Genomic DNA, 11,645 nt, shown 5'->3' with positions numbered 1-11,645 from the left:
ATTCTCTATGCAAGACTATAAGGACTGTTCGAACACTGTTCGAACGGATTTTGCTCCGACTGAAGCCGATCTCCGCCCAACCAACCCGTTTGATAACGGCTGAACTGAACGATTCAATTCATCCATTTCAGCGGTTATCAAAGGTCCAAATAGTATCAACGGGGATTCTTCTTTCTTAACTCTTAAGAATCATCGGATACGCTACAAAATACAATAGCCGAAACGTGCCGCTCTAGCTTTTATTTTTTGAACTACAGCCACAGGAGACAGGAGAAGAATCCGGTCCGGACGTCTAGACTCTTTAGGGAAAGCCGAGAAACCTCGCTTGGGGTTTCTCAAATCACAGTTTCACTCCTTTTTCTCATCTTTCGAACTGCCTGTTTTCTTACCTAGATCTTTTCATTTTCTCTCGCCAGTTAGGCTCCTAAAGTTTCATATTTCCCGCTCACTATGCCTGCTGAAGGGGAGAAGCCTGTGAAAAAGGAGGTGGAAGACGAAGACGAAGATGAGATGAGTCTTAGTTCTTTTGTTAAAGACAAGAAGAAGAAACCCGTCTCTGGCAGCACGGAAGCTCGCGTGAAGACGACCAAAGTAAAGAAAGAAGAACCCAAAGAAGACGATGACTATAGACTCCCCATCAAAAAGAATTTGAAGAAGGCTGACAAGGTTTTCTCTCAAAATTTCCACCCGAATTTGTTTCTTTGTTTTTCTGTTCTATTTACCCTTTGATTACGCTTAGTATATAATTTGGTATTTTTCCTTATGCATTCGTTCGGGATTGAAGGATAAGAAAAAGAAGAAGAAAAAGAAGAAGGAAGAAGTAGAGAGGAAAGTGGCCGCTTCCCAAGAAAACGGAAAGAAGAAGGAGAAGAAAGTCTTTGATTTGCCTGGTCAGAGGCGTGAGACACCTGAGCAAGTACGGTGCTCTATCTATTCAATATCGTGTTCCTCATTTCTCTCATTTTCTAAAATTATATTTTTGTTTATTCATCCTTCCGGGAAATTTTCAGTGATGGGTTTGTTGCGTTATGGGTTTGCAGAGAGACCCATTAAGGATTTTCTATGAAAGTCTGTATCAACAGATACCTAATAGCGAAATGGCAGCTTTCTGGTAATAAAATCTCACTTCGTTTTTACTGCTTATACAGAGTTCATTGTCCTCTTTTGAGTGCTGCTTATATGGAGTTTATTTTCTCTGAAGAATGATTGTTTCAACGCCATTGACCTAAAATAGAGATAATGGAATTCCGATATCCTTTTTGGAATCTTTTTCAGTTATTTTTAATATTTTACTGCCGCATTTTTATCTGTCTTTTCTTTAGAAAAACATTAACAAGTATAGTCCATGTATAGGGAGAAGCTATGGAACACCCCAAAACGAGAACTGTACTATTCCATCTTTGCATAAAAAATATGCCAACAGAAAAGAATGATTAGTTAGGCACATCTCTAAAGCAGTTATGTTTATGTTCCCATAATCAAGAGTGGTGTAGTGCCTTTTCTTTTCTTTACTTACTATCTTCTCAAGACTCAACATTTTTTTTTTCTAAATAAAAATACTATATTATAACACCAAAATATTTTTATAGTCTGATTCTGATATACAAGGGAGCCAATCTGGAGCAGACTCAAAAACTTCCATAGGCTGCCTGGAATGTTTAGCATATTGGGCCAGAGAGTGATCTGGGATATTGTATCTATGGTTAATATTTCAAAGGGTACAAGGCCCAACTTTAGCTACTAGAGAAAGAACAAGAGACAGTAAATATAAACAAGTCCAAGATACAGAGGCCTTTGATAGTAAAGCATGCAAAATAAGCAAAGAGCCAGTGCAAATGAGAAGATTTCCGCATCCTTTTCAATCAGCTCACTATAAACCCCTGTAGATACCCGTTAACTTCTCTTCTTCAACCATGCCTTGAGATGTAAAACGTTCTGCATAAGCACCTATCACAGAAGCATGGGGAGTGAGAAAGAGATAACCACAGGAACTTAGATGGGAAGAAATGATACCTCCATCAGAAAATAATATATAAGAAATATCAGTAGATAACTGAATGGAATAAGGTATGGAAGTTCCCGGAGTAACACTTGCTGGAGGGATATCATGTGGACAGCGTGAAGTCACAAAATTGACTTGGTTAATTATCCAATGAACATAGACAACTTTCTGGTCAAGTAACTTTTCATTACATGCAAACCAGATATAATAAGAAGCTACAGGTATCCAACTGAGAATCTGAAGTCTCAACAGCTGTGACTTTTTTTTTTTTTTTATCAGCAACAGTTGTGACCTTGTTTTTAGACACCCTTGAATTTCTTCAGCCATATTGTCCAGATAACATCCAGAAGAAAAATCCTCCATGCCATCCCTTTTTATTGAAACCATTTATCTTTCTCCCTGACAAATACTTCTCTATAGATCTTGGCAGCACTGCTTTTGGTGACATAGTTGAAAGAAATACACCCATACGGGATAACCAAATTGATAATGTAAGAATATCCTCCATCTCCAATTAATCAATGTAAAATACAAAATTTTGGGGGCAGGGGGTGAATCTCCATACATCTTCTCAATGATTTGTCCATTGTTAATCACTTGCCCATTTCGGCTGTTCATTCCATGAAGGAAACTTTTGCAAGAACTGGTGGATCACATAATTATGTTGTGAAGAGGGGTGATATATAGTTGTTAGTTTCTTAAGGAAAGATCTGACAGAGTAACAGCAAATACTTCTTGACTTATTCCGGCTCCAAATCCTAGTATCAGGTCATGTTTCCTTGGAATACCGTTCTGAATCATATTAAGCAGATGAGCAAAATATTTAATCTTTTTTCCCCAATCATTCCAAAACTAGTGCAACTAAGGGGTCCAAACTGGCCCATACTCAGTTTTAGGCCCATACTCAGTTAACTCATATGGATCTGCTGCTAGGTTATCTTTGTCTTCAGCTACACCAAACAAGTTTGGAGAAAATCTCCGTCAAGGTCCTAGTGTCACGCCAATGATCCTTCTAGAAATAGGCTCTATATCCTGCCCTTATTTTTCACTTGATCATTTCAACATGTGAAGGATATACCTTTTCTTTCCCTTTCCAAGTGAAACAACCGTAAGAGGAAGGCCCTTTTTTCTTAATTGGTAACCATAAATTATATTGATAAAAGAATGATGTACAATAGTTAAGTATCCCTCTTAGGGATACTTGCTAACCTACCAATCTACTTCCTATCTGTCTTTAGGGTCCCACCTAGAGTAGCCAAGAAACTGGAGAAGTTGATGAAAGTCTTTCTTTGGGAATTGGGGGAAAGTAGAAAGAACCACTTGATTGAGTGGGAAGTGGTATGCCAGAGTAAAGAGGGGGGATTGGGCCTAGGGAATTTAATTCAAAAGAATATAACTTTGTTGGGGAAGTGGTTGTGGTTGTGGCCCTTGGAGAGAGAGAGAGAGAGAGGTTGTGGCATGAGATGGTAGGAACATAGTTCAAAGTATCAATACACCTCTGTGTCAATACGCCATGTATCGGGCGTATTGTGTCAATACTTTGAACCTTGGGTAGGAAGCATTCATGGTAGCTCAGAGAATGGGTGGGATGCTAGCATATCTCGTAGGCAGCCTTGGCAACACCTTGGAAGGCAATTCACAATATTCTTCCTTAGTTTCTCAGTTTTGTTAGGTATGATGTGACTGTTGGCAACTTAATCCCCTTTTGGGGGGACATTTGGGTTGGAGATACTCAGAGAATGGGTGGGATGCTAGCATATCTCGTAGGCAACCTTGGCAACACTTTGGAAGGCAATTCACAATATTCCTCCTTAGTTTCTCAATTTTGTTAGGTATGATGTGAGTGCTGGCTACTTAATCTTCTTTTGGGGGGATATTTGGGTTGGAGATACTCCTTTGAATGACCTCTTCCCTTCCTTTTTCTTGGTTTCTTGGTAAAAAAAACAAAGAGTTTGTCTCAAAAATTTTTCTCCCCTTTGGAAACTCCTTTGGCACCAAATTGGGATTTTGGGTTTCGTAGAGGTTTAAGGGATGAGGAGATTGAGTATCTAACCAACTTGTTGAGCCTTCTTGATACAGTCTGTTTGGACCCCTTTTTTTTGGCACCAACTTGTTGAGCCTCCAATCACTCCCTAATTACCGTTTCTTTATCTGTTTGGACCCCTTTGGACCATATAAACTAAGGCTGCAACTTGGGCTGGGTTGGCTCGAGCACAACCCGAAAAAGTTGGGCCGGGTTGATGCTTGGGTTAGGGTTGAAATTCATGAATCCGACTTCATTTCAGGCTGGTTAGGGTTGACCCCTTGGACAATCCGACTCTATAGTATATGTCATATATAAATATATGTTTTATATATATATATTATCATACATTGATTTGTTTAGATGTATGATAGTTGTATAGCCCTCACTACATACTATCATGTCTTTCTTTTAAGATAATCACTTCACTTAATCCCAAATGAAAAGACTAAAACCTTAATAACATATTTTATGTTTTTTGAATATTTTATTCTTCATCTCCTCTCTAATGTTTGCCGTGCATAAAAGATCTATCATAAGTCATAACTCATAATAAACTATGGTCATTTCAAACACTTATTTTTCCGAATTTTGTACTAAAAGAACCAATAAAAACATCAACAAACAAATACTAATAAAACATAGGGTTAATATATATAGTGAAAATTGAGTTAAGATTTGAGATTAAATAGTTTTATGAGATTTTAAGGGATGGGAAGAAGGTTGGGTTGGGCCCAACCTGAGCCAGCCCAACCCGAAGTTGACTTTGGGTTGGGTTAGGGTTGGGGGTTTAGAACTTAGGGTTGGTCTCAACCTGACCTAACCTGGCCCGACTTCTTTCTTCAAGTCCCTATGCCAATATCCCTCCTAGTAGTTTTTCCCTATTAAGGAAGTTTGGTGTGGGCTTATTCCCCCTCAGGTTATGGCCTCCTGTTGGGAAGTGTACCATGGGAAAGTAAACGTTTTGGATAATCTACAAAAGAGAAGACATTTCCTTTGTATCTCACCTAATTGGTGTATCCTTTGCAGGTCTCATGGTGAGGTACTAATATCCCATTCCTTTACTGTAGAGTTATGGGATTGGATTTTTTTGATGTTGGGGTGCAGGTGAAATAGGCTAACAAAAGTAAGCCTATTTGATCCTTTTACCTTTGCTTGGTGTCAAAGAAGAGGAAGAATTATGTGGATAGTTTGGGAAGAAAGGAATGCTAGAAATTTCGAAGAAAAGGACTTAAGGAGAGAATCCACCAAGAGCTAAGGGCTGCATTTTGAACAGGGTTATTCTCTGGTTCAAATCCTTGGATTTGTTCCACCAATTCTCCTTTAATGATATTTGGAGGAATTGGTCAATAGTGGCAAGCTGCTCCTCTATAAAGGCTAGAGTAAGTATAAGCTGGGCACCCCCTCCTGAAGGTTTCTTGAAGTTGAACTTTGGTGGAAGTAGTCAAGGTAATCTAGGCCCCTCTAGGATGGGAGGAGGAACGAGGCTGGAAATGTGGTTTTCTTTTACTCGGGTCATCTAGGAGTTGGCTACTCTACTAGGGCGGAATTACTAGCTTGCCCCTCAAGGTGTACAGTTTGCATTTCAGCTAGGTGTGTAACAAGGTATACAGTTGATCACTATTTACTACTTGCTTGGCCATTGCATGAGCCGAGTTTCTTGCTGATCTTTACCATAAGAGAATGATGCTATTACCTAGAACTTAAGTTGTTTCTCTATTCCTATCTACCCTGGTGATTACATTCCATTGGGTTCCAAGGAGTGCAAATTGTATGGTTGTCCAGTTGGTGCCTTAGCTAGGCAAAAGGTGCATAGGAGGGATTTGTATTGGGAAGTTCCAAGGAAAGCCTAATGCATGTTCTGTTGGGGTAGACAGTGGTTGCTACCTCTCTTTTGTAAATCTGTATATTTTGTTTATTTGGCTTTCAGCATTTTACCTCCAATAGCCACTTATCATAGTCTAGAGTTAGCCTTTTGCAAATGAATACCTAGGCTTATTGCATGGAGAAGACCTTAGTCCAGTCAACTAAATGGGGTTTTAGGTTATCCTTCCAGCCTTTCCTGCAAAAATCCCACTGCCATTCTGCTACTGCTTCAATTTGTTTGTGATTGTGACACATACCAGGATTGGGAATAAAGTGAGGAAATGGTTTTTTTTTTTTGATAAATGAGTAAAGTGAGGAAATGGGTGTTGCAATATGCTCTTGATCAATATCACCTTGCCTCATTAAAAAGATACTTTGTTTTCCAAAGACAGTATCCTTCCTTCAAAATGTTCTATGACTGGTTCCTATATGGATTTGGAGGTGAACTTCGCTGCAAGAAACAAACCCAAATACCCGGTATGAAGAGAGCTGACACGACAATCCACATTTTCATCAACCTGAATATTATTTTTTAGGTTCCAACTCCAATTTAGTATTAGAGCTTGGGTTAACCATTGTGACTGCTGAATAGTGCATGAAAGATACTCTGCAATTGGAAGTGCTGATGAATGAGTAGATCTATCACCTTGTTTATTAAGGAATGTGTTTCTTGAGGATAGTTTTCTAGGAAACTAGGTCTTTTTTGTCCATTCTTTTGGATTAAAAAAAGAGTCATATAATATGATATGCAAATATTTTAAAAGGCGAAGCCACTATGATATGAAATGGGATGCTTTTAGACCCTTCGGAATTTAGATACAACAGGAGTTGATCTCAAGGCATGATTCTTTATCTTCAAAGTCCATCCTATCAGTATAGTCAAGTTCTATAGGTAATCTTTAGGACTTTTGTGATGCCAAATGAGCAATTGTCTCAGCAATGACCAGATGTGCCTGGGTGAACAGATAAATATACTCGTTAAACTTCACAAAAACAAAGATATGGAACTACTAGACTATTGCAGATGGGTGGTAAAAACTACTGGATGAACCTTTTCTTTTCTCTATTTTAGAAAAATAAGGGTCTTTTTGGTTTGTGGTTTGGAATTGAAATCAGAATGTGGTCCATTCTGATTCCAATCGTTTGGTTGGGTGGGTTCAGAATCCAATTCCCATTCCTGGTGGAATGGCATTCCCCCATTTGAGGGAATGGTCAATTCCCTCCCCCTCCCTTGGGAACGAGAATCCATTCCAGCTGATTCCGATTCCCGTCTGAACCAAACAGGTAGGAGGTATAGACCATTCTGATTCCGATACCGACTGTGAACCAAACGGACCCTAAAGATGGTTTATTTTCATCTCTGTTTTTCAGTGCTTTAGTGCTCTCCCTTCTTAGCCAGACTTCAACCATTTTGGAAACATTAACTTGTGAGAATGATCATCTCAGTTGTGTTAAACAATATTTGGTGAATGGTAACAAACAATGCCAGGATGTAAGTCCTTGGTTTTTTCCCAGCAGATAAGGTGGGGCCTGTGACATATCCAGCTTAAAATATCTCTTCATGGGTCCACCATGCCTCTACGGTGAAGAATGCAGGGAGTTGCATAAGATTTTGTTTACTAGCATTCCTCCTAATGTTAGTAAAAACTATGCTAAATGATATTCTAAATAAGATAGATGGCCTGCCATTTGTTATTATATTTGTTGACTATAATTTAGAATTATGTTCAGTCATCAGTGGTAATTTTTATTTAATGTTAATATGCTTATGGAGGCTGCTAGGCTGCTTGGGTGACACTTTTGACTAACTACCACAAAATTTCAACTAGTTTGTTTAACTTTCTTTATATTTTTTGTTTTGCTTGCTTTACATTTATGTGTTCTGTAATATTGGCAAGGATCAAAATATTGATATGCCTGATACCAACAAGGCAACAATTGGGTATTGGTGTGTACATAGTTTTCAAGGTGCCAAGGTGAGGCTAGGCGACAGGGGGTTGCCTTGTTGCCTAGTCGCCTAGGTGATGGATTTTTTAAGTAGAAAAACATATACCTAGGGTAGTTCCCTAGATTCCATAATCATATTTTCTTAATAATTATCCATAATTTTCATAAGAAAATCATAAACTTCATGTTAAAGTATAGAAAATCAACATTTTCATGAGAAGACAAAGAAGAAAAGAAAATTAAAAAAATGTAGGGCTGAACCCTTATTTGACAAAATTTTAAGTTCTTTTTTTACTTATTGTTCAGGTTTTGAATGCAGCAGTTAGCAATGTCTGTGTTAATTAAATATTCTAGTTTAATAATGTCTATTTTATAATTATAATCTCAAAAAATTAAGAATATAAAAGTATTTTGTAACTCGATATACAAAACTGCTTGGTGATTGGGCGAGGCGAGACTCTAAGGGCGCCTTGTCACCTAGGCACCACCTTGACAACTATGGGTGCGTATTGGTAAGACCAATACTCTTGCTTTATTTTTTATTTATTTTATTTTATTTTATCAGCATGAGTGGGATGCCTTCTACCCAGTGTTTTAAAAGCGCAAGGCGCAGGGGTCAATTTGCACCTGAGGTGCAAGGAGAGGTGCACACCTTTTTTAAGCAAGGAACAAAAATAAAAAGGCTAAAAAATAATAAAAAAATCAAAAAATTATTAAACATAATATTAATAAAAATATAAACTTTAATTTTAAAATAAATGTTTTAAAAAACCTATTATCTAATATTAAAATACATAAATATAACATGTAAAGCATACTCAAATGAGAATTTAAAAATAAAATCAAATATATAAAACATTTTCAAGCATCTAAAACTCACAATCTCTTTTTCTCTCAATTGCATTACTTCAAGTAGCTAATGTGATGTAAAACATATTACATTCCTGATTCTACGAGCCACTTTTGTATCATGCCCCTCGAGGCAAGCCCAAAGAAGTCCATGTTAGGTCTTAAATTCTTAGTTCTCACACAAAAAATAATGATTTTATAGTTTTAATTGCTTTTTAAGAAGACATTTTATTAGGATGAATGCATGAGGTATTTTAGGATTCAAAAGTCTACCCAGGGAGGGCAACAACTAGCTGGGCCAATGGTGGGTTGAAAACATTGATTCAAAGTCTTATTTTTTAATATAGAACTTGCCTCTTGTATTCGATTTGTAAGGTGAATGAGGAATGCGGTTATTTTAGGAAGGCAAATTATAGTCGGGGGTTTTATGTAATATCAGCTCTACATTGGCAAGTGGTATTATCAGACCAACAAATCTCTACGTTTTCTTCTTTCACATTATTAATATAGCAAGCCATAGGGTAGATACTAGTGATGAAAAAGGATACTCCCAGTTATACCTTAGTTACACCATTTAGATTCTCTAGTAATCCATTTAGATCAATGATCATATCATGGTTGCTTTATAAAGGTAGGGCCTAGTTACTTTTGAGTTTTGTCATTGTGCTTAGCTTCCATATTTTTTAATTGGAAAACGATCTCGGTCTTCTTTGATTTTTATGACTACAAACTATTATTGGTGAATTCTAATAATCTTTGTGGGCCTCAGCAAATCTGTTGATCTTCATTCCGATTCCAAATCCAAGGGATTTTGATTCCGATTCCAATTGTGAACCGAACAGATCCTAAGATCTAGACATAAGACACGTACTACTTGAATTGTATAGAAATACAGTATGTTAGATCATACCTGGATTCTGTGTATATCATTGTTGTGAGAATCTTTCATTTAGCTCGAATTGCTTTACAGGATGATGGAGTCTGGCTTGCTGCCTCTGGAAGTGGCAAAGAAGGTTTATGAGAAGAAACTCAAGAGAAACCAGCTTCAGAAGCTTGGCTCGCCAGTGAAAACTGTTGCATTAGTAAAGAAAACCACGAAGTCCGTCACTGTTGAGAAAAAAGCACCCCCGCCGGCTTCCTCAGCAAAAAAGAAGACACCTGAACCCAAAAGTGTGTCAAAGAAGCGGAAGAGTGGAGATATCAGCTCCGAGAATGAATCGAGTGACGACGACTTCGTTCTGAGCAAGAAAAAGACGAAAAAGCAAAGAGCTAATTGATCGGGAAAATGGATCCATAATCACACATGTTTCATTCTCCCTCATTCTCTCTGATTAATTGGTATAGTATTTTGGTATTCCCGCGTACCTTGATCGCTTGTTGTCACAGTAGTGATAGTAATGTTAGTAGTATTACTTGTTACTGCCCCCCATTTAAATATTTTTCGGGCCTTTGGAAGGTCCAGCAGACGTGTAAGGTTCATCTTTATCTAGTGTTGGGCCCGGGCCCCCATCCAGCATCCCTATTGCTGGATGCCTTAGTTACAGTGAGAGAGACATGATCCATCATGTGGGCCCACAAAATTGTCAGTTTTTGGTTTCATTTATTGGGCCTAACACGATTGGAGGCTCACATTGCAAAAACCGGCTTTTTGAATCGAACAGGATGGTCGAACCAATGAGCTTTCCGAGCCTTTTTTTTTTGGATGGTCCTATCCTATGGGCCGAGTCACTGAACTGCCGATTTAAACTGGTAAAATACTGACCCAGTGAGAGTCCATTGGTTTTACCTCTGTTTGGTTCAAACCACATGGGTCTAATTGCCAATGGGCATGTGGATCACCATTCCGACCATCCATTTGAGGGTTATTGTAGTACTCCTGAGCTTAAGAATTTTTGGCTTTAGATTATTAATCATAGTGTCTTACCAAACGTTCAAAGCTTTTTTTTTTTTTTTGGCTCAATTTTGCTTTCTCACAGTCTAAAAGGTCAAAAGCGAAAATTTACCCGAAAGGATTGTTAGAGAAAAAAAAAGCTTTGGGTTGGAGGAAATCAAATCATAATAGGGTTTTATCTTTTAAGGGCAGGGGGATAAGAACATAAGACCAGCCGAAACTCAAAAGCATCTTTTGATGTTTTAAAATATCACATAAGAACATAAATTATTATTAAATTGTTATCAGAGAGAGACAGGGATTTGAATCACCGACGGGGCCTCCTGATACAGGCGTGCGTTTGTTTCAGTTTACTTTTGAAAGTGGGGTAGAGGAATGGGAGTAGGGAAACTGTGTTCTCATATTGGAGTTGGTGACACTAAAATATTAGTTATAAATGGTTTACCATGAACCATAATCATATACTGAGGGCTGTTAATCCGTTCCACATGTATATTGCAGATTTACAACAATTCAAAATTTTAAATACCTCCATCTATAACACTAATACCCGCCGTGTATTGGCATCAATTTTGAGTTGACACCTACCCCAACTGTACGGTGGAGACAAGATTTGTTGGGAGTGGACTGAACAGTAAAAACCCCTTTTCTTTTTCTGCATGGACCATGGAGTAAGTCATGGCCAACTGCTGTAGAAGGTGTTTGGCATTGGTGCTGGGAACACCGGTGTTTATTTTTTTGTTTGGAAACAGTGTTACCACATAGGCTGTTTTTTGGGAAAACAGCACTGATTTTGTTTTGTGAAGTGCTGTAGAACTATTTTCAGCATTGATCTATATTATCCAATACCCAAGATGGTGCCACATCATTGCATTGCTTGTAGCAACGGACCGTTTTCTGAGAAAACATTGAATTTGATGTTTCTTCATAACACACTTTCCTGATTTTCAAGACACAGGCAAGAGTAACATTTTTTTAGAAAAAATTGGTACCAAACAAGAGGCCGTTTTCTAAAACACTACTTTTTCTAAAACACCTACTTTTTCTAAAACGGCATCGATGCCAAA

At 38.0% G+C, this 11,645-nt stretch overlaps 1 protein-coding gene and 1 long non-coding RNA gene across 2 annotated transcripts; one reads left to right on the top strand and one right to left on the bottom strand.

Moving 5' to 3' along the window:
* The first annotated feature begins 7 nt into the window (after positions 1–7).
* On the top strand, positions 8–10,153 carry LOC148850465 (nucleolin). The gene is made up of 4 exons (XM_088946985.1): positions 8–666; positions 785–916; positions 1,041–1,111; positions 9,658–10,153. Exons 1-4 carry the CDS (start codon positions 451–453, stop codon positions 9,962–9,964), a joined length of 726 nt encoding a protein of 241 aa, XP_088803111.1. The 5' UTR covers positions 8–450; the 3' UTR covers positions 9,965–10,153.
* Positions 1,742–9,730, bottom strand: LOC148850466 (uncharacterized). Its single transcript, XR_016099678.1, has 2 exons — positions 9,598–9,730; positions 1,742–1,947 (listed from the first exon to the last, which is right to left on the bottom strand). It is a non-coding gene; the product is annotated as an uncharacterized LOC148850466 (long non-coding RNA).
* Positions 10,154–11,645: the final 1,492 nt, after the last annotated feature.

This window comes from Nelumbo lutea, chromosome 5 (assembly GCF_056320005.1).
Source record: "Nelumbo lutea isolate HS-2025 chromosome 5, American lotus-T2T, whole genome shotgun sequence".
In the NCBI taxonomy this organism is placed as follows: Eukaryota; Viridiplantae; Streptophyta; class Magnoliopsida; order Proteales; family Nelumbonaceae; genus Nelumbo; species Nelumbo lutea.
The sequence above is the reverse complement of the archived record's forward strand: the minus strand, read 5'-3'. Positions and strand labels throughout refer to the sequence as shown.

Coding starts and splice junctions, on each gene's coding strand:
- LOC148850465 (XM_088946985.1), top strand. CDS start 451: ATGCCTGCTGAAGGGGAGAAGCCTGTGAAAAAGGAGGTGGAAGACGAA. Junction 917..1,040: donor GGCGTGAGACACCTGAGCAA/GTACGGTGCTCT, acceptor ATGGGTTTGCAG/AGAGACCCATTAAGGATTTT. Junction 1,112..9,657: donor AGCGAAATGGCAGCTTTCTG/GTAATAAAATCT, acceptor ATTGCTTTACAG/GATGATGGAGTCTGGCTTGC.